At 42.1% G+C, this 21442-nt stretch overlaps 1 protein-coding gene across 4 annotated transcripts in view; it reads right to left on the reverse strand.

Annotated features, from left to right (window-relative positions):
- Positions 1-3294: 3294 nt before the first annotated feature.
- FERMT1 (FERM domain containing kindlin 1) overlaps positions 3295-21442 on the reverse strand; it is a 48627-nt gene continuing 30479 nt past the window's right edge. For all 4 annotated transcript variants that reach the window (XM_082428223.1, XM_082428224.1, XM_082428222.1 and 1 more), the window contains 7 exons: positions 13982-14106; positions 13114-13220; positions 11103-11324; positions 10362-10486; positions 9155-9296; positions 5556-5725; positions 3295-4758 (listed from right to left, as the gene is read on the reverse strand). In XM_082428223.1, coding sequence (XP_082284349.1) covers positions 4707-4758; positions 5556-5725; positions 9155-9296; positions 10362-10486; positions 11103-11324; positions 13114-13220; positions 13982-14106 — 943 coding nt within the window. In that variant the 3' untranslated portion in view covers positions 3295-4706. The remainder of the gene's footprint in view (positions 4759-5555; positions 5726-9154; positions 9297-10361; positions 10487-11102; positions 11325-13113; positions 13221-13981; positions 14107-21442) is intronic.

Here is a 21442-nt window from a genome sequence, read left to right on the forward strand (position 1 = left end):
GCCCTGGGTAACTTGCTAGTCCCGGCCCTGTGAGATTCAGCATTTCTGACCAATGCTGTGGATTCAAGCAACACACTTTGAGTAGCAAGGTCTCAAGCTGCAGTCTATGTGGGTTTAATGCTCGGTATCCGAGCCTCAATAGCGAAGAGGATGCTTTCCATTTTGAAGCTGGGTGCCTGGGCTTTGTAAGTCCTAGAAAAGAACACTGGTTCTGCTATGTTTTTAACGCTGGATCTTGTGGGCTGACCTGGCTGCCAATATTGGTGCTTTGGGAACATTGCAGGGAGTTAAGTGGTAGCACGGATATCTAGGGCCCCTTTGTAAGCCCCTCATCAGACCTCCATCCCAAAGCCTGACCGGTTCCTGGGATACCTGACTATTCCAGAACTGGCTCCCCCACTTTCCATCATATTGCCTGCAAGAGCACCCTTGTTCTCTCCCAATAGCCACAGTGGGCACAAGTGGGGGCTTCCTTTACCAGCCAGGTGGTGGGCTCAAACCAGCCATCCCATCACCAACCCCTACTGTTGAGTCCCCCAGGCTCTGTTGCATTCCCCGCCCCCTCTTTTCTCAAGGAGCTATATATACATAATTTTTTTCCCTTCTGGAACCTCATTTGCCTTCCCTGCTTCCCTGTCATGGGCCCTGCTTGGGGTCAACAAGGACCCTGATGACACACCCCTTGAGTCAGAGGACACAGGCTTGGGCTTTGGACCCTCCCCTCCCCTGAGGCCCTGGGTCACCTCACAAAGGGCTCCGCCTCTTCCCTGGGCAGTTCCCACATCCCAGGGATCTCAGAGAGCAGCCAGAGCCCGGGTCTCCCAACTCACTGGCCCAAGAAGAGAAACAACGTCCTGCTGGGTTCCCGGACAGGACAGCACCGTCAGTGGGGGTCCCCTGAGAAGGAGGGGCAGTGGGATTTTTCCTCTGTAATGACTGGAGAAACTGAGGCCTGCTGGGGAATTATGGGTCTTCAAGGTCACATGGCGAGTCAGAAGGAAGTAAATTCATTTAGTTGAAAATCTCTTCAACAGTTGTTAGTGAGGAGCATTAGTGAGCCTGAAGAGAAACCTCACATTCCCATTCTGCTTACGTGTGTTCATAGGGGCTCTTCTGAGGGAACTGGGTCTTCATGCAACACGGATGTTTGGGCAAATGTGGGGAGCCTCCTGGAGGCTGTTTCTAAATCGTCTGATCTGGTGTTATGTGAAGTGGCTTCGCTGGAGCTCTGGGCTCAAGGGTGGCTTAATTCATTGGGATCAGACCTTTCACTCAGCAAAAGGGTTCAGCTCTGAAGAAGTCTGAGAACCCATCACCCCAAGGCCGGTGGGAGCTCCAGGGCAGCGCAGGCATTTGCGAGGAGGGAGAATGCGCAGGCTGGTTTTATTCTCTTTGATGGAGCTCAGTAACTCCATTCGGCTTCAGGAAGGTACCTGCTGTTGAGAAAGGGGACAGGGAAACTTGAACACAAGGAAGGGCCACGTGCTGACCTTCAACTTTTCCAGGATTTCCAGGGTTCAATGGCTCTCGAAGGAAGGCGGCATGAAGGGAAAAAAGGGGTGAAACAGAAGAGGAGGTGGCTTCCTCCCACCCCTGCCATCCAGAGAGATTCTTGGGTGATAGTGGGGCGGCGGGGAGAGGAGGAAGCAGGAAAACCACGTTTGTGTGGGAAAATAATGAAAAAAATTCATATATATAGCATTATTTCACATGATCATATCTCCTGTGATTTCATAAAAATCATGTGTTCGTGTGGGAAGATAATGAAAGAATATAGTTCGTATGTATTTCATTATGTTACATGATTTTCCTGCCTCTTCCCCTTCCTCCTGTCACTGCAGAATCTCTCAGGGAGGTTGGAGGGGTGGAAGGGAGCCTCCCTTTCTATTTTACTCTTTGCTGAATGTACTGAAGTGAAAAAGAAGTCTTTACTTACAAGTGAATTACATTTTTTTTTTTTAGCAATTTCAGAAAACAAATATTGCAGGATGTCTTGGCTTCAAGTGCCTACAACTCAAAGATGAGTTTTCAAATGAAAGACTCATTTGCTTACTTTTTCGGCCATGGGACTGAAAATGAAACTTTCCCAGAATCAAAATACTCACTTCTCTGGCTCCCAGACCTTTTTTAAAAAAATTAATTAATTTTTGGCTGCATTGAGTCTTCATTGCTGCACGTGGGCTTTCTCTAGTTGTGGCGAGCGGGAGCTACTCTTCATTGTGGAGCATGGGCTCTAGGAATGCGGGCCTCAGTAGTTGTGGCTCGGCTCCAGAGCGCAGGCTCAGTAGTTGTGGTGCACAGGCTTAGTTGCTCTGTGGCATGTGGGATCTTCCCTGACCAGGGCTCGAATCCGTGTCCCCTGCATTGGCAGGCAGATTCTTAACCACTGTGCCACCAGGGAAACCCCTCCCAGACCTTTCTGGTCCACCTGCACCTCCCCAGCTCCTCTGGGGCAGCCAATCCTCTGACCTCCCTGGCCCTCCCCCACCGGTGTGTGACATGCGGACACTGAGCTCAGGAGAGGCCTGCCTTGGGGCTGGGGGTGGGGCAGGCAGTTCAAGGCTGAGCAGGGCTGGAAATGGAAGGGTGGGGTTTGCTGGGTTAAGCTCAGTGGTCTCTGGAGTTAAGACCTGGCTCTGAATCTTGGTTCCACTGCTTACTCTTGGCGTGACCTTGGGCAAGTTACTTCACCTTCTGAGCCTGGTTTCTCCTTTGTGAAATGAGAAGGCAAGCCGTTTCTGCTCCCTGTGGGTTGATGTGAGAATTGCACAAAGGGTTATACAGCACATGGAACTATATTCAATGTCTTGCAATAACCTATAATGGATAAGAATCTGTACACCTGAAACTAATACAATATTGTAAATCAACTGCAGTTAAATTAAAAAAAAAAGAATTTCATGAAGGGATATCTAAAAACTGCACATTCCTAACCCTTATGGACCATCTATCACTAAATCAAAGATGTGCCCATGACATTTGGTCATCAAATCAGAGTCCCTCTGATGCCCCTCTGCCTCTGGCTATTTTTTTGCTCTATGGTGCTTTTTCCAAAAGGTAGACCTGTATAAAAAGAGCTCACGATATGTCAGGAAATCTAGTGACAGTCAATGAGAAAAGAGTTGAAACCAATGGTTAAGTGAGGTTTCTAAGTCAATCTCACTGCAGAGAATAGCTCAGATATTGGAACTGTGAGGAAAAGCAAATGTTAAACCTGAAAGTTGCACTCCTTTTTCATAATGGAGGAAATGTTCACCTTTTTAGAGGCAACAGACTGGAGAGGACGCAACTAGACCATATTCAAATCCATATAAACCTTTTAATTTACAAAGTCATATAAAATAACACACACAAAAATGCAGACTTCCCCACGTACTGTAGACAAGAAATCAAACAGGGTTGAAAGGCACACAATTTCAAATTTCATCATAGGAAGTCAGGTGACCTTTGCACCCAATGTAAAAAAAAGTCCTTAAGTTGCTCTTTGGAAAAGCAGTGTTTAAGGTTTTCCTACCACGCTTGTTTATTCCTCTGGGATGTGGCTGTGGAGTTGTGGAAGAAATGCTCCCCTGAAAGTCTGGTTAAAACTGGTCAACTCTTTTGAGTATTTTCATGGAAATGTCAGACAACCAGGAAAAGCTAAGGAAGAAGGTTGAACCAAAGGTTTAGCTTTGGTAAATTAGGCAGAGCTGCATTTGACAGCAGACAGGTAAACTGTGACATCAAGGAGCATTATTTTAATGTCAGGCCCAGCTAGGTGCTAAAATAATGGAGCCCAGGACTATGGAGAAATGACTACCAAGTTCAACGCAGTTCACTTGGCACTGGTTTCTGCACAAAACGTTTCAAACTCAGTTCTTTTTGACATGGACCAGATTTTCCAAGTGCCCAAGCCACATCCAGGCTTTAAGCTAGGCCTCAGAAGTTCAGGTGTTGCCTGAAGATTCTTCACTAACATTCACCTCTAAGGAGAGGCTGAAAGAGGAATTTCCAGTGACAGCTTCTGGCTCAGGGCCCAAGGGTCCCCAGCCAAGGCTGTCTCGAGGTGGCCCCCAGAATTGCAGAGATCTCTCTTCTCAAACAGTTTTGTTAGAAAATAAAGCAACAGCCAATGTTTTTGGGCATCTGAAGTCCAGCCAGGCCCCCTGAGGTTTGCATCCTAAAAGAACTTCAAAATGGAAACAGAGTCTCAGCCTTACCCTTGCAACACACATCCTTTGTGTGACAGGAGAATATTTATAAAAACATAATAAAATACATCTGATATTTCCCTCTAACCCCAGTACTGCTTTTTACCTTCTTAAAACTCACTCCTCCCAACACTGATGAACCAAAACAGAAAATGACAATTGAGGCAGCTGTTAATTGGCCCACATTCACATCTCAAGGCAGAGACAACAGAGCAAAAAGTAGAGAAAAAAAAAAGTCCTTTATCGGCTTTTGATTTACAAAGCCAGAGGCCTTTAGGGGAAAGGCCGTGAGTCATATAAACAGACACAAATCCAGAACACTGGGTAGTGATAAGAGCAAGGCTTCCTTACCCCACAGACCAGCCAAAGGCCGTAAATAGACAGAAGCCCCTGGGGAAGCTGAGAGCCCTTAAGTTGGTGGTCTTTGGGGACGGGGCTGCCCTGTGTCCTGTTCTTCTCTCCCGGACTGGTTGGGATGGAGACCTCACTGGAAGCCTTGATGCTGGGAGGTGGTTTTCATGAAGAGAGAATGGAGCCCATCTTCCTGAGCCCCAACCCAGAATAGAAGCTGTTGAGACATGGAGTGGGTTTGAGGAATGGGTTTCCTTGAACCCCTGTGTCACTGTGTCTTTAGAAGGACTTAAGGGATCCCCTTTAATCCTGGCTGAAGGATCCCCAGGAATGGAATGGGACTTGCAGGTGGGGCAGTAACCAATGTCCAAGACCAGATGGGTCAATGGTCACCTTGGCAGATGTCACTCGGGACTGATGACACTGAGGGCCACTACTCTGACCCCTTGTCACCAACTGGTACCAGGTAACCCCACCTTTCCCCAGACCTTCACCCCCAGACTTTGACCTACAGGACAAAAGTGTATGCGGAGGCTCCCTCTGCCATTTTCACAAGATGGTAGTTAAAGGCACTTCTGTTAAGGAAAGACATATTTCTTTTCATACCTGAGTTTGGGGAATGAGATCTGTCCTTGCTACATGTGCATTTAACCTGTCTTTCCTTTGACTTAGCAACAAAGCAGATAAGCACACGGACAGCTTCTAGCCATGCACTTGCAGGTTCTGCAGGGCATAGCTAGCTACACGCGGAGCCTTAGAGCAATGCCGAGCAGTGTCCTCTCTCCCGCCCCGCATTACAGAAGAGGTGAACTGAGGCCCCTTCCACAGGGGGTAGCAGAGGGCAGAGTGAGGAGAGGGATGTGCTAGGCAGGGTGCTGGAAATGAGGCGAGGGTCTGGGTGTCCGGTGGTGAATATATGCTGTCAGCCTGGAATGTACACATGGTGCAGGCTGTTGACCCAACGTCCGGGTAGGCCCGCCCTCTGTGTAGGCCCAGCAGGCCTGCTTTGCTCACTCCTGGCCGCCGGTCAACTTGTGGAACAGGTCCTCGTCGAGCGTTTCATTCTGGTCCTTGGAGCGGGTGGACAGGAAAATGTAGCCCCCGATGTACTCATGCACAACTTTGCAATCCGCACTCAGGCAGGTGAATGCGATGGAGACATTCTGATCAAATTCGATCGCCACCTGGAAGAGGAAGGCACAGGTATGCTTAAGCTCTGACAAGGACGAATGAGAAAGAAGCCGCTTGGCTGGAGATGGTCCCAGAGCTGAGGACTGCTGAGGTGCTGACAGATAGGTTTCCCCAAACCCTGCAAAACCCACCGCTTGCATCAATGCTTACAGAAAACGTCTCTGCTCTCTGGGCGCCCTCTCGTGGTGTCAGCTTTGCTGCACACCTAGCAAAACATTCTTACGCTCAACACAAAAGATATTTCCTGTCTGGCTCTTGTTTAGATGAAAGAACTGTCTAAGCACTCCCTGTGTGGAGGGGCAGAGTGCTTTGCAGAGTTTTTAGTGGAGAGGAAAAGGCCCACGTGAATTTTCCTACAGCCACGGCCCTCACTCCTTCCCAGCTGGAAGTCATAAACTCTAACACTAGAAGAAACCGAAGCTTCACCCGTTCTCCACCTTGCCTGCCCACTGGAATCAGCTGGGGACCTTTAAGAATCACTGATCTACACAGAACATTCTAGTCTAGAACCCTTCATTTCTCCCAATTCCTTCTTTCCATCATCCAACAGTGGGTGAGTACAGGCACATGTGTCACTTAGATGTGATTTACAATTTCATTTCCAAAGGTCCTTTTCAGAAGACGGCCTTTCTATGAATTTTAACACAAAGTGTACAAAATGTGTTAGTTTACTAACTCTACTTTTGTCATACACTGGCAACCCCTTTAATATCTAGAGACTAGATATTATAAAATTAGGACCCATTTGTCCAATATATACATAATATATACAGTAAAGTTAAACCAAAGGCATGTAACATAGAGCAATGGATAAGTTGAAATGTTCAATAGTATACACCAGCAAAAATCTTTTTCAAGGCTCATTATTTTGCAACATCTAAGCTTTTCAGATGTCCTGAGGTGACAATGTATGATAAAAAGTAGAGCTAGTGAATTAACCAATGGGTGAATATCTTTGTTAAAACTGATAAATAAAAGCAGCATCTTGGATATGGAATTGTTAAACCGTCTCTGAGAAATGTATGTCAGGACTAGCTCATTAGGTTAGCAGCAGAGGGGCAGAAGGAAGTATAAAGGGAGGCATGTATGTGGATGTGTTCGTATTTATATTTTGCTTTCTGTCTCATTTTTGATGGAACATTAAGGGAATGTAGTATTTTAATCATAACTCTGCCAATATCTTTATATAGAGGCCTGTTGCCGTTTTTGTCTTTTATGAAATTTTTGTTGCCAAGAAAGGCAGGATTACATTTTTTCCTTGTAGATTGAGTTGGTGTAGTGTATTCTTGGTTATCAAAATACTCAAATAGCTTTGTGACTTTGAAATGGTAAATATTCCTGATGTCTGAAAAAGCACAGTACATAACTGTATGATCTTACTTATATGAAAATTGATACTTAGTTGTATAGATACACAAATGAAACCTAGAAGGAGACATCAAATGGTAAACTGCTTATGATTATGGATGACTTTGTTTTTTGCTTCTTGTGTTTTTCGGTTTCCTATCATGCACACGTTAACTTTTAAAAAATAATGTTATTTTAAAAACAAACAAACAAAAAAAGAATCACTGATCTCAGTAATTCCCAGAGTCAGATTCTTTTCTTTCCCAAACAGCGTTATTGAGGTATAACCGATGTATAATAAACAGACCTATTTAAGGTGCACAGTTGGATCATTTCTTTTTTTTTTTTAAATTGTAGTTGATTTACAATGTTGTGTTAACTTCTGCTGTACAGCAAAGTGATTCAGTTATACATATATACATTCTTTTTTAAACATTCTTTTCCATTATGGTTTACCATAAGATATTGAATATAGTTCTCTATATCCTACACAGTAGGACCTTGTTGTTTATCCATTCTATATATAAAAGCTTACATCTGCTAACCCCAACCTCCCACTCCACCCCTCCCCCAATCCTCTCCCCCTTGGCAACCACCAGTCTGTTCTCTATGTTCGTGAGTCTGTTTCTGTTTTGTAGATAGGTTCATTTGTGTCATATTTTAGATTCTGCATATAAGTGATATCATATGGTATTTGTTTTTCTCTTTCTGACTTACTTCACTTAGTATGATAATCTCAGGCTGCATCCATGTTGCTGCAAAAGGCATTATTTTGTTCTTTTTTTTATAGCTGAGTAGTATTCCATTGTACCTATGTACCACATCTTCTTTGTCCATTCATCTGCTGATGGACATTTAGGTTGTTTCCATGTCTTGGCTATTGTGAATAGTGCTGCTATGAACAGAGGGGTGCATATATCTTTTTGAATTAAGAGTTTCATCAGGATATATGCCCAGGAGTGGGATTGCTGGATCATATGGTAATTCTATTTCTAGTTTTCTGAGGAACCTCCACACTGTTTTCCATAGCAGCTGTACCAAGTTACATTCCCACTAACAATATAGGAGGGTTCCCTTTTCTCCACATCCTCTCCAGCATTTGCTCTATATAGAGTTTTTAATGATGGCCATTCTGACTGGTGTGAGGTGGCACCTCATTGTAGTTTTGATTTGCATTTCCCAGAGTCGGATTTACATGGCCTTGAGGGTACAACAAGGTTTTCGAGTCACTGCCTTAGAGGCCATCTAATCTCAGAACATTGTTCTGCAAATGAGTCCAGATGGCCAACAGCCCTGCTGAGAGGAATCCATGGTTCTTAAAAAAAGAAAAATGTGAGTCTCTTATCCTCGCTCTACACTGACAGCTTTATACTGGAAAAATGGGAATGCCAAAGAAATGAGGTAAAAATCCTATATCAGCAACAGCAGAATGTCTTAAATCATCAGGACACTCAGGTGTGTCTGACTTGGTCTAGCACGTCCTGTGATGCAGGCATGGCCTGACCTGGTTCCTAGGATGGAGATGATGGGGGCTGAGGGCTCCTGAACTCAGAGGCTAAGTTTCCTCCATTGGAGGTACACAGTTTCCTCCCCTGTGTACCTCGCTGGCTTCTCTGATACTTTTCCGCTTTGGGACTGGAATGCTCTCCAGGTGGGCAGTTGAACCTCTGAGTTCTCAACCAGTTACACCTCTTGGCAGCTAGTCAGATGACACCTGTTTGGATTTCTTTTGTATGATATTTACATCTCAGGTAGTTTCAGCTAAGTAATTATCAGCCTAAATCTTACATAATCATACAATGAGTTGAAGGAAATTAATCAAACTGCTCAGCAATTTTAGAGTCTGTCTGTATGGAGACTAAGCCAACTTGTGTTAATTCAAAAGCATTTGGTCTGTGCTTGCTAGGAAACTGCCCAGAACTGCATGTGATTATTTTAGCAGACAATTACCACATGCTTGTGGTTTCTGAGTTCTAAGTATAATAACACCTTCTTAAAATCAAAATAAGCTGCAGTTCTGAGGGAACACACATTTATAGGCTCAATGCTGAATGTACCAAAAACTTTCACTTTACCTGCCGGATTTCCCAGTTTACATTCCACTGTTTCATATTTGTAAATCTCCATGTTGTAATTGGAATCCCAGTGGTTGCATCGATTCTAATCAACCTGTTATATGAAACTCCCAGAATGTCATCTTTCTTGCTTCCTTTAAATCTGAAAAAAAATAATTAAAACATGTAACTGCTTCCTTAACATGATGTTCATTCACATACAACTTCTTAAAGATAATACCAACATTTCAAATCATTTCTGAAGAACAGACAATGAGGGATTAACTTTCTATAGAAGGGCATTTTTATTAGGATAGAATATGAAGGCTGGAGAGTAGGCTGTCCTGCAGACATTATTTAAGTGAAATTGACACCAGAGGAAAGCAAAATGAGGCAGTCAAGTCAGTTAATTCAAATTAGCACCAACTGTGTATGCTAGGTACCCTTCTAGGCACTGGGAATACAGCAGTGACCTAAACAGACAGAAGATTCCTGACCTCATGCAGCTTGTGCTCTAGCTGGGGGAGAGGGTCATGAATAAGTGAAATATACATGCCAGATAAGGTCATAAAGGAGGATCAGGCACAGAAGTGGGACAGGGAATACTGGCAATGATGTAGTTACAATTTTAAATCGAGAGGGAAGATCTCAGTGAGAAGGGAGATTTGATCAAAGAACTAATGTCTGTGAGGGAGTGAGCCATGTGGATATCTGGGGAAAAAGTATCTTAGGCAGAGGGCACAGCCAGTGAGAAGGCCAGAGTTTCTTTTTTTTCCTCAGGCTCAAGGCCTGCTAGGAGGCCAGTGTGGCTGGGCACAGTGAAGGAGAGGAGAGGATGTGAAATTCCAGCACTAAGGTCTTGTAGGGCCACTGTAAGGATTTGGCTCTTACTCTGAGTGTGACACAATGCCTTCAGATGGTGGTGAGCAGAGGCCTGATGCGGTTTGACTGAGATCTTAAAAGGATCACTCTTGCTGCTAAGTTGAAAACTTAGGGGACCCAGGAGAAGCAGAGAGATCTGGTAGGCACTGTGAACAGAGGTATGGAAGATTGTCATGAGCAGCCAGAAGTGTTTGGGCCATTTGTGACAGGACAGTATTCTAAAATTAAAAAAAAAAAAAAAAAAGAAAGAATTCTACATTCTAGACCAAATGAGAATAAACTGGGCTCCATGAAACCACTTAAAATTGAACAGAAAGTGAGAGAGGCAAGTGAGCATTGTAATCACCTGACAAGGTAGTAGGTGAGGCCGAATTCAGGTAGAGACTGCCATGCCTGAATGAACCGCAGCTTGGCTTCGACCAGGGGCATCTGGGCCACGTTCTGATGGGCTTCCAGGATGCGGGCTGCCAGCTAAGCAGAAGTGGGAGATGTCAAATTCTCCTTAACAGGCACTGACTCTCTACAGCAATCATCCCGTTGGCCCCGGGTCCCCAACGAGAAGAATGAATGCAAGGCCCAACTACAGCTCCACAAAGACAATTCCTCCCATTCATTCATTCATTCATTCACTCTCTCTCTCTCTTTCTATAATACATGCAAATCACTGTGGAGAAACAGGAAGATGGACCAACACATAAGTATCTAAGCTTTATGTAGATGAAGAGTCCTGAGTTCTTCTTTCTGCGGTCTGTGGTCTCCATGGACAACGGTTCTACTTGAATCAGTTTATCTGTGTAACTTTCAACCCGCTCTTATGGAAGCATAACTTAAAATTTTAATTTGTGGGGACTAAATCATTATTTTTAAATTAGGTTTATTCTGAGAATATTGCCATGTTCAGTTAGCAGTATAGTCACTGCTAACAAAATTCACATTAATTTCTTAATATCATCTAATACCCAGTTCACAGTCAAATTTCCCCATCCGCTGATTTTTCATGATGATGATCTGTCATTTTAATTATTTATTTTATTTCAGAAAATACAGAATTTGCTGCAAACAATCACCCCAACCAGATTAGTAGTACCTGTTTAGACTTGTGCTTTTTTGCACACCTAGGTGACACAAAACATTCCGGGTTCATATCCATGTTTTCGAGACTGGAAGCCACCTGAGATGCTGAGTTCCGGTTTTTCATCCTCAGAAATGAAAGGATGTTAAGGACCTCTGGCTGGTAGGAGCTGTCCGCCATGGTTTTGCCCTTTGATGCCAAGATGCAGGCAGCCATCCACTGGGCATACTGACTCTCCTGCAGCAAACACCAGAGAGCTGAGAAGTAAGTTCAAATGCAAAGCAGCCGTGCTGGGAACAGAGCAGGACCTGGGCTTTCATCTCTATGATACAAAACCGTCACCTTCCCAGCAAGGGAAGATACGAAGTGGCACACATTCAGACTGGCTGTTAACCACGTAATTTAAAGTCCAATGAGAGCTTTTGAGTCCTGTGTTGAATTTCTAGATACCATGGGGCTAGAGAATACGAATGCCAACTTTAAGAAATTCCATGCGGGGGCTTCCCTGGTGGCGCAGTGGTTGAGAATCTGCCTGCCAATGCAGGGGACATGGGTTCGAGCCCTGGTCTGGGAAGATCCCACATGCCGCGGAGCAACTGGGCCCGTGAGCCACAACTACTGAGCCTGCGCATCTGGAGCCTGTGCTCCACAACAAGAGAGGCCGCGACAGTGAGAGGCCTGCGCACCACGATGAAGAGTGGCCCCCGCTTGCCGCAACTAGAGAAAGCCCTCACACAGAAACGAAGACCCAACACAGCCAAAAATATAAATAAATAAATAAATAAAAATTAAAAAAAAAAAAAAGAAATTCCGTGCGGAGAAATTTGCATTTAAAGATGAACCAAGGAGGGACTTCCCTGGTGGTGCAGTGGATAAAACTCCATGCTCCCAATGCAGGGGGCCCGGGTTCGAACCCTGGTCAGGGAACTAGATCCCACATGCATGCTGCAACTAAGAGTTTGCATGCCGCAACTAAGGAGCCTGCGAGTCACAGCTAAGGAGCCCGTGTGCTGTAACTAAGGAGCTGATGAGCTGCAACTAAGGAGCCGGCCTGCCGCAACGAAGACCCGATGCAACCAAATAAATTAAAAAAAAAAAAAAGATGAACCAAGGACACAAAGGAGCTCCATGGGGCACAGACAGGTGAAAACCCAAACTACCCGATAGCGTCCTTGACACGTATTTCCATTTTCATATCACATCTTATCTCTATGACAGAAGAAAATGAGGAAAAATCATTAACTGACTCCTCATATTATTTCTCCTCTGGCCTATCCTTAGTAAAGATTCTAATCCCATGGTAAGAATCAGGTCCATTGGTGGTGCTGAACCAGTTAGTGGTGGCTTCTATTGTTCTTTAATGTCTGTGCTCATTTGTTACCTCAGGGAGCGAAGGGGAGTGGTCCCAGAAGCCGAGGGGATGCAGGTGAAGAGTCGAATTAATTCTTCAGGGCAACAGTAGGTGTGGTTCACTGAATCACTGGCCTCAATCTTCACCCTCCTAGCAACCACACCTCTTGCTATGTAATTTTACAGTCCCTCCCACCAGAGCCAGAGTGTAATTTCCCATCTCTTGACTTTGGGCCTGGCCATGGATGTGCTTTAGTCAGTGGAGCATGGGTGGGAATGACAGTGTACCTACTGATTGACTGCAAGCTTAAGATTTAGGAGGTCTCACACGTTCCCAGTTCCCCTCTGGCACTTCTGCCATCACTATGAGAACAGCATCCTCCCCAGGCAGCCTGGGACCCAGAATAAATCCCATGAACTCAGCCTGCGATAAGGAGCCAGCCGAGCCAGGTGGATGGCTTGAAGCAGATCTGCCCAGATGCCCTCAGCCTGGATCACTCAATCCCCAGCCCACCTGCAGAATGTTTATTGGTATGTGTCTTTGTGATTTTTGTGATTGTTTGTTACAAAGCAATAGCTGACTGATGAGTGCTCTCATTTGAGAAAACACCTGAGACGGTTTGTCCTGAGGCTTAATAAAGGTGAAGTGACTTACCATTTTTGTGGTTTTACTTACATGGTCACATCTCAGATATACTTCATTCATACCATCAGCAACCGGGATTAGTAACTTGATTCCAAATTTTCTCCCTGCTACATTTACATCTGGCACAACTTCACAGCCTGAATGATAAAAGGCAAGGACAGAACTGAGTTCTGAGAGATCTCTTAGACAAATATCAGATGTGCATCTAAAATAAAGACTTTGAACATAAGCTCCTCAGATTTGGTTCTCTTCTGAAAAACTGAGGAGCAGGCTGATAACATTAATTAAAGGATAACTAGATAAGTTATGAACATAACATGGATAAATAAAAATATTTCTTTTATGGATTTCTTAAATAATCATCAGTTGAATTCATTTTTCTGGTTGATTTGGCTATTCTAAGTCATATAATCGATTATTGAATATAAGCTTTGAAATGAATTAAAGCAGAGGGAATCCTCTGATTGTCACAATGATAAGGGAATTGAGTGCACTAGTTAATTAAATTTTTAGTTAATGGAGTTACCAGTACACTCACAGCCACTTTCAGAAATCAGGCACAAAAGTGATACTGAATTAGACATAACTGTTTTGGAATTCAGAGCGCTTTTCAGGATCCAACAATGTCTCATGTACTACGTTTATGACACCAATTACCACCACTTCAGAGACTTGGACACACTGGGAAAGAAGGGACAGCATAACACAAATAACCATTCACTGGTTTGCATTTCAGGTCCATGTTTCACAGGGAGGAGGAGCTGCAGGCAGGCGGCCACTGACAACCTGTGACATAAGAGGTTCCTCTGGGAGTGAACCTGCTTCACCGGTGGGAGTCTTGGCTTTCTTCCGCTTGCTGGGCCGTGACAAGTCATACAAAGATATTGGGCCCTCTTACCTCTAAGATTTAGTTTTTCTACTGGTTCTCCTTGTTCAAGTTCCTTATTTTTAAAGTAGGCTATAGACGTGTCTTTAAAGACGAACCAATATTGTTTGAAAGCTTTTAATATTAGCTTCTTGGGCCTGCAAATTAAAGTACAGTAAGCATTTGAAAAAGCATCCAGAAATGTAGGACACATCACAAATTCAAGTGGATCAAGATGCTCTAGGGACCCTTTGAAACAACATCCTCTGTATTTTTTAAAATAATTTTCAAATTGCTAACTCATTTCTAAAAACTGAAAATGGGGTTTTGATATGAGATGCAGAAGTTAACACAAAAATCTCAGGAGCTAGACCACCTGGGGCTACACTCTGGCTCTGCTACTGTATAAATGTGTGACCCTGGGAAAGACACTTCATCTGTCTGGGCCACATGTACTGCTTCCATGTGATGGGAGAGTATCAGCCTCCAGTTCACAGGGTTTTTGTGAGGATGGAAAGAGGTTATCTCTATAAGGTACCTGGCAAACTGAAGTGCTCAACAAATTATTATTATTATTACTATGATGATGATGTGAGAAACATCCATGAATCTGGTGACATCTAAAATTTCAGTTTACTTCTTGAATCTGAAAAAGCTGTCTATACGGACAACACAATCTTCAGATTATCAGACATAAAAATCAGATATAAAAGTACTTTTCTGTACTTTCCTCTTGACCCTTAAGAGGAACCATGAGAAAATTCCTAGTGAGCCATGGAAATCACCAAAATCTACAGCTAATCTACATAGACTCTACTCTTATTAAAAAATATTTTGACACAACATTGTAAATCAACTATACTTCAATTAAAAAAATATTTTGGGGGAAGATCTCCAACCATGATATCCGTTGGGGCCAGAAAACTTTGTACTCTGGGCTAGACAAGGTTGGCGGTGCCAATGGCAAGCCTCAGCTGGGTCATTCAAAACAGAAAACAAGAGATCGAGCTGGGGAGTAGGGAAGGGGATACAGATGGACAGAGAAAAGGTAATAGGAATTGTATGTGGTTCAGTGGAACAATCCCAGCCTTGGGGGTGCATCAGGGTATCTCATGTCTGAGGGGTAGATTTCTGCATTCAAGAACAGAGGAAGAGAGGAAGCTTGGGCTTAACTGCACTCATATATAATTTGGGGTAAGTCTTTTAATATGTCAGTACTAGTCTTTCATTAGCTAAAAATGTGCTATCCTTAACAACAGGATAAGGGAGAAGATGTTTGTTAAAAAAACCAATGTATTACAGGAGATTATTATATCACAATTACACAATAAAATTGAAAAACATTATACGGAGTTAATATTTCTAGGATTTAGAAAATCACTACATTAAAATAGTATTTATCATGTTGAGAGTTGTAGGTAGTATAATTCTAAGGAACATATTTAAAAGGTTACTTGTCTAAGAATCAGATTCTCCAAAGTTAATATTTTCAAAATAAAATCTAAAGACACGACCTACAACCAAAAGACAGTGAAGTCTCAGTTTAGTCCTAGGCATCTAAATATTTCCATTCAGAATTAAGAATGAAACTCTGCTTCTCTATTTTAACTGGACTTTAAGAGTACCAAAAGATCTTAAATTCCCTCTACTATTTTTTTCCAGGTTGGTTCATCCTCCAGCTGCTTTTGCATATCCCCAAAACTAATGATGTTCCAGAGGCTGAGGCAGGGCAGGGAAGGAGGAGTGGAGAAGGTGGCTGGGTGGGGAATGGTGCACACAAGAATGAGACAGTTTTTTGTACACTGAAAACTAGATGACACTGTTGAAAGAAATTGGAGAAGACACAAATAAATGGAAAGATATTCCATGATCATGAATTGGAAGAATTAACATTGTTAAAATGTCCATATTACTTAAAGCAATCTACAGATTATATGCAATCCCTAACAAAATCCCAAAGACATTTTTCACAGAAATAGAATAAAAAATTCTAAAGTCTATATGGAACCACAAAAGACTCTGAATAGCAAAAGCAAACCTAAGGGGGAAAACAAAACAAAACAAAACAAAATGAAACAAAACAAAAAACAAACAAACAAATGAAAAAACAAAGCTGGAGGTATCACACACCCTGATTTTAAACTAAATCACAAAGCCATAGTAATCAAAACAGCATGGTATTGGCAGAAAAACCCATGCGGTTATGGACAATTAATTTATGACAAAGGTGCAAAGTACATACAATGGAGAAAGAATAGTCTCTTCAATAAATGGTGTTGGAAAAACTGGACTGCTACAGGCAAAAAATGAAACGAGATCACCATCTCACACCATACACAAAAAACAACTCAAAATGGATTAAAGACTTGAATGTAAGTCTTAACCATACCTAAAACCATAAACTACTAGAAGAAAACATAGGCAGTATGCCTATGTTTGCTAACATTGCTAAGACATTGGTCTTAGCAATATCTTTCTAGATAAATCTCCTCAGGCAAGAGAAACAAAAGCAAACATTTAAAAATTGGATAACATAAAACTGAGAAGCTTCTGCACAGCAAAGTAAACCACTGACAAAATGAACAGACAACCTACTGAATGGGAGAAGATATTTGCAAATGGTATATCCAATAAGGCGTTAATATCCAAAATATATAAAGAGCTCATACAACTCAACAACAACAAAAAACAAACAACCCAATTAAAAACCAGGCAGAGGAGCTGAATAGACATTTTTCCAAAGACATACAGGTGGCCAACAGGTACATGAAAAGATGTTCAACATCACTAATTATTAGGGAAATGCAAATCAAAACTACAAGGTTAAAATCATCTCATGCCTGTTAGATTGGCTATTATAAAAAATACAAGAAATAACAAGTATTGGTGAGGTTGTGGAGAAAAGGGAACCTTCATACGCTGTTGGTAGGAATGCAAACCAGTGTAGCCACCATGGAAAACAATATGGAGATTCCTCGAAAAATTAAGAATAGAACTACCATATAACCCAGCAATTTCATTTCTGGGTATTTATCCATAGAATATGAGAACACTAATTTGAAAAGATATATATGCCTTTATGTTCACTGTGGCATTATTTATAATTGCCAAGATAAGGAAACAACCAAAGCATCCATCGATAAATGAACAGATAAAGAAGATGTGGTATGTATATGTATATGAATATATACATATATATTCACAATGGAATATTAGCCACAAAACAGAATGAAATCTTGCCATTTGTGGCCACATGGATAGACTTTGAGGGTATTATGTTAAGTGAAATAAGTCAGATAGAGAAAGACAAATACCATATGATTTCACTCATGTGTGGAATACAAAGGACTAATAAAAAAACAAAAGACAAAATAAATGAACACACCAAACCAAATCAAAACAAACACCTACATAACAGAGATCAGAGTAGTAGTTACTAGAGGGGGAGGGGTGGGGCAGGGATGGTGAAATGGGTAAAGGGGATCAACTGTATGGTGATGGATAGAAACTAAATTTTTGGTGGTGAGCACACTGTAGGGTATACAGGAGTAGAAATATAATGTTGTACATATGAAATATATAATGTTATAAATCAATGTTATCTCAGTAAAAATAAATTTCAGAAAAACAAAAAACAAAACAAGCAATCAATAAATGTTACCTGAAGAATGACAAAAAAAAAAAAAAAAAGGAAAGAGACAGTGTCAAATACTCATGGAGCTTGTAAGTAAAAGAGGGAAATGTATAAGTAAATAAATATAATAAAATGTGGTAAGTCATACAACAAGGACATAGGAGTGGTAACAGAGTACACAACATTTAAACATAGAATGAAGGATCAATAAGAATTTGATGGGAGGAACAGGGAAAAGAAATTTCAAAAAGTTCAGGGACTCCCCTGGTGGCACAGTGGTTAAGAATCCGCCTGCCAATGCAGGGGACATGGGTTTGATCCCTGGTCTGGGAAGATCCCACATGTCATGGAGCAACTAAGCCTGTGTGCCACAACTACTGAGCCTGAGTGCTGCAACTACTGAAGCCCGTGTGCCTAGAGCCCGTGTTCCGCAACAAGAGAAGCCACTGCAATGAGAAGCCCGCACACTGCAATGAAGCGTAGTCCCTGCTCACCACAACTAGAGAAAGCTCACATGCAGCAACAAAAACCCAACACAGCCAAAAATAAATAAAATTAAAAACAAAAAAAGAGTTCAGGCAACTGCATGTGTGAAATGCAGAGACGGGTCAGAGACTGGCACCTTGCTGGTAGGAGTTGGGTCAACACTTCTTGGACATCTGCCTCATGCTGGGTGCTAGGCTGAGCCATGGAAATGGGCAAAGAGGCAGTTTCTGAGGCTACAGCATTTCCATGTGTGGGGCTGATAGGGACCAGAACAGCAAGTGGACCAGGGCCACGGTGGGACTCTGAATGTCCACCTAAGGAGCTGGGCTTTATTTTCTAGAAAAATGGTTCTCAAATTCTGGTGTTCATCAGAATTGGAAGGGAACTTGTTGAAGATATACAAGCCTGGGCCCAGTCCCAGAGTCCTTCCTATTCAGCAGGTCCAGGTTAGGGCCCAGGCATCTTCATTTTAAGTAACCTTTCCTAACCTGGTTCCCTTGTTTGAGAAACACAACTCCAGACCAGTGATCTCCAAACTAAAACATGGCACACCCAATCCTTAAAATATTTTGAGTACCTACCCCCTAACATATTTACGATTATTTATTTGTAATATTTGTAATATATACATTACAAAACTTATATAAACCTAAATTAAAAATAAATATATATGAAAAGTTTGGTTTGTTTCAAGAAGGGAGGTTATTGCTCAGTTATACAAACCCCAGTGGAGGAAGCACACTGTTGGCCCTGTTTACTAAATCACACTATTCATATTTTAATGCCGTCTACCTGTTTGTGAAGGTTTTTGTTGAAACAAGGCTGTTAATTTCCATCTTCCCTGATGTCAATCACTCACTTATGCAAATTGATCAGGATATGTTGCACTTTAATATTTTTAATAAGTGGGTTTAAAATACACTATCACTCTTAATTTGGATGCTTTAACACAGAAAAATTGTTTCCAGGTTTTAAAGGTGAGCAGATAATATTGTTTTAATAGGCAGTATCATTATTGGCAACACTGTGGCAATGGAAACATTTCCAAATAATTGTTTCAAAATGCTCTCTTCACAGCATTAATATCTTTCAAAAACTGGTTATTTTCTCACTCATTTTACAATCACCTTTTCCTAAATGACAGATTAAGTGCATTTATTATTTTGAAAGTATCTGGAGGCTCACTACTGATGGCCACTTATCATTACAGAAAGGTCACAGATTTGGAACTTCTTTTTTTTTTTTTTTGGCTGCATTGGGTCTTCGTTGCTGTGCATGGGCTTTCTCTAGTTGCGGTGAGCAGGGGCTACTCTTCGTTGCGGTAGCGGGCTTCTCATTGCAGTGACTTCTCATTGCAGAACACGGGCTCTAGGCGCATGGGCTTCAGTAGTTGCAGCACGCGGGCCCAGTAGTTGTGGCTCTTGGGCTTAGTTGCTCCATGGTATGTGGGATCTTCCCGGACCAGGGATCGAACCCGTGTCCCCTGCATTGGCAGGTGGGTTCTTTTTTTTTTTTTTTAAATTTAATTTTATTTATTTATTTATGGCTGTGCTGGGTCTTCATTTCTGTGCGAGGGCTTTCTCTAGTTGCGGCAAGTGGGGACCACTCTTCATCGCGGTGCGCGGGCCTCTCACTATCGCAGCCTCTCTTGTTGCGGAGCACAGGCTCCAGACGCGCAGGCTCAGTAATTGTGGCTCACGGGCCGAGTTGCTCCGTGGCATGTGGGATCCTCCCAGACCAGAGCTCGAACCCGTGTCCCCTGCATTGGCAGGCAGATTCTCAACCACTGCGCCACCAGGGAAGCCCGACAGGTGGGTTCTTAACCACTGAGCCATCAGGGAAGTCCCTCTTTTTTTTTTTAAAGTATAACTCTTACAGGTAATTTTGCATGTGATAACCAGTGAGCCTTAGAGTAGGACCAAAGATTTTCGTGGTCACCCTCCATCTCTTTAAAAATACTGTAAAGATTCTACCAAATTTAAGAGTCTCATATTTATGAACTAAATCACACTGACAGTCTTCTATAGCACATTGGGTACGTCTGACTGGAACTTCTTTGTTACAGTAACTTGATTATGAATGACCCCATGAATGAGTTTTATTTGTAACCTCTCCCTATAACCCTGCTGTGGTGCCATTTATTCCAAGGTAGTCTCTCCAACAGTGGTTACACCTTACAGTTTGGGGATAAATCATTGTTTTTACTAAATATGTAATTTACTATTAGGATTGTATCTTGCCTGATTTATATTTAAGGGTTTGTAGCAAGTAAAATCTTGAGAGATTGGGCATAAAGTTCTAGATTGATTGTTATCTTCTCTTAGCCCTTTCAAGATATCTTCCAGCCAACAAGAACTGTTTTTCCTTTATAGGAAATCTATCTTTTCTCTTTGACTTTAAAGACTTTCTCTTACCAATGGTTGGCCATACCAAGATGTACGTTTATACTGATTTATTTTGTTGGGATTTGTGATTCCTGAATTTAAGGAGTTTGTCTTCGACAATTATGGAAAATAAGCATTCTCTTTGGAATGTTTGCTTCTTCCCCTTTTTTCCTTCTGAAACTCCTAATTGAACCTTCTCATTCTATCTATACCATATCTTCCACCTCTACCTTTCTAAGTCCTCTCTTTGTGTTTTGAACTTGATGTTTAATACATGTATTCAATTTTAAATTTCTATGACTATATTTTTCTTTTTTAGAGTTTCTAATATTGCCTTTCATTACAATTTTTACCTTTCAATGTACTTAATGATTCTAAACATACTCATTTTATGGTTTCTTCAGATTGTTCTATTACCTAAAATTATTAAAATGGCTAATCCTCTTATTTATTGGGCCTACTGACTTTTCTTTATGGTGGTTCATGAACTCACATGGTTAGTAATTTTTATTGGGAGGTTGTTTGTTTGTTTGTTTTGGGGGTGTTGCTGTTTTCTGTAGAAGGCCCACGCATGCTAGATTGTGAATATTTCCCTCCAAGTATTTTTGCAATTACATTTGCTAGGGTTTCATAGCTTTTGTGGTTCTGGACCAGTTTGTGTTTTATTTTTCAGAATTCTCTTATCATATAAGACATTTAAATTTAGATCTACATCTGTGTGTGGCACAGACCTTGGCTCTGATTTTTCAAGAGACATTTCATCTCCCCACACAGCACTCTATGCAAGGATGAACTTACTCTTCCTTCGACTGATGGGCAGTTTTTCTACTCCCTGTTAAGCAGAGAAGGCAGCTCTTGCAAGTTTCTGCCTTTAGGCAGCAGCTTCAGTCCTGGCTCACAGCCTTACAGGAGGCAACCTCACCTTGAATCCTGTGTGGGGATTAAAATCCCAGCCCTGAGCCATAAGAATCAATGTTCATGGCCAAATCC

Source organism: Balaenoptera physalus (genome assembly GCF_965194825.1).
Source record: "Balaenoptera physalus genome assembly, chromosome: 16".
NCBI classification, from domain to species: domain Eukaryota; kingdom Metazoa; phylum Chordata; class Mammalia; order Artiodactyla; family Balaenopteridae; genus Balaenoptera; species Balaenoptera physalus.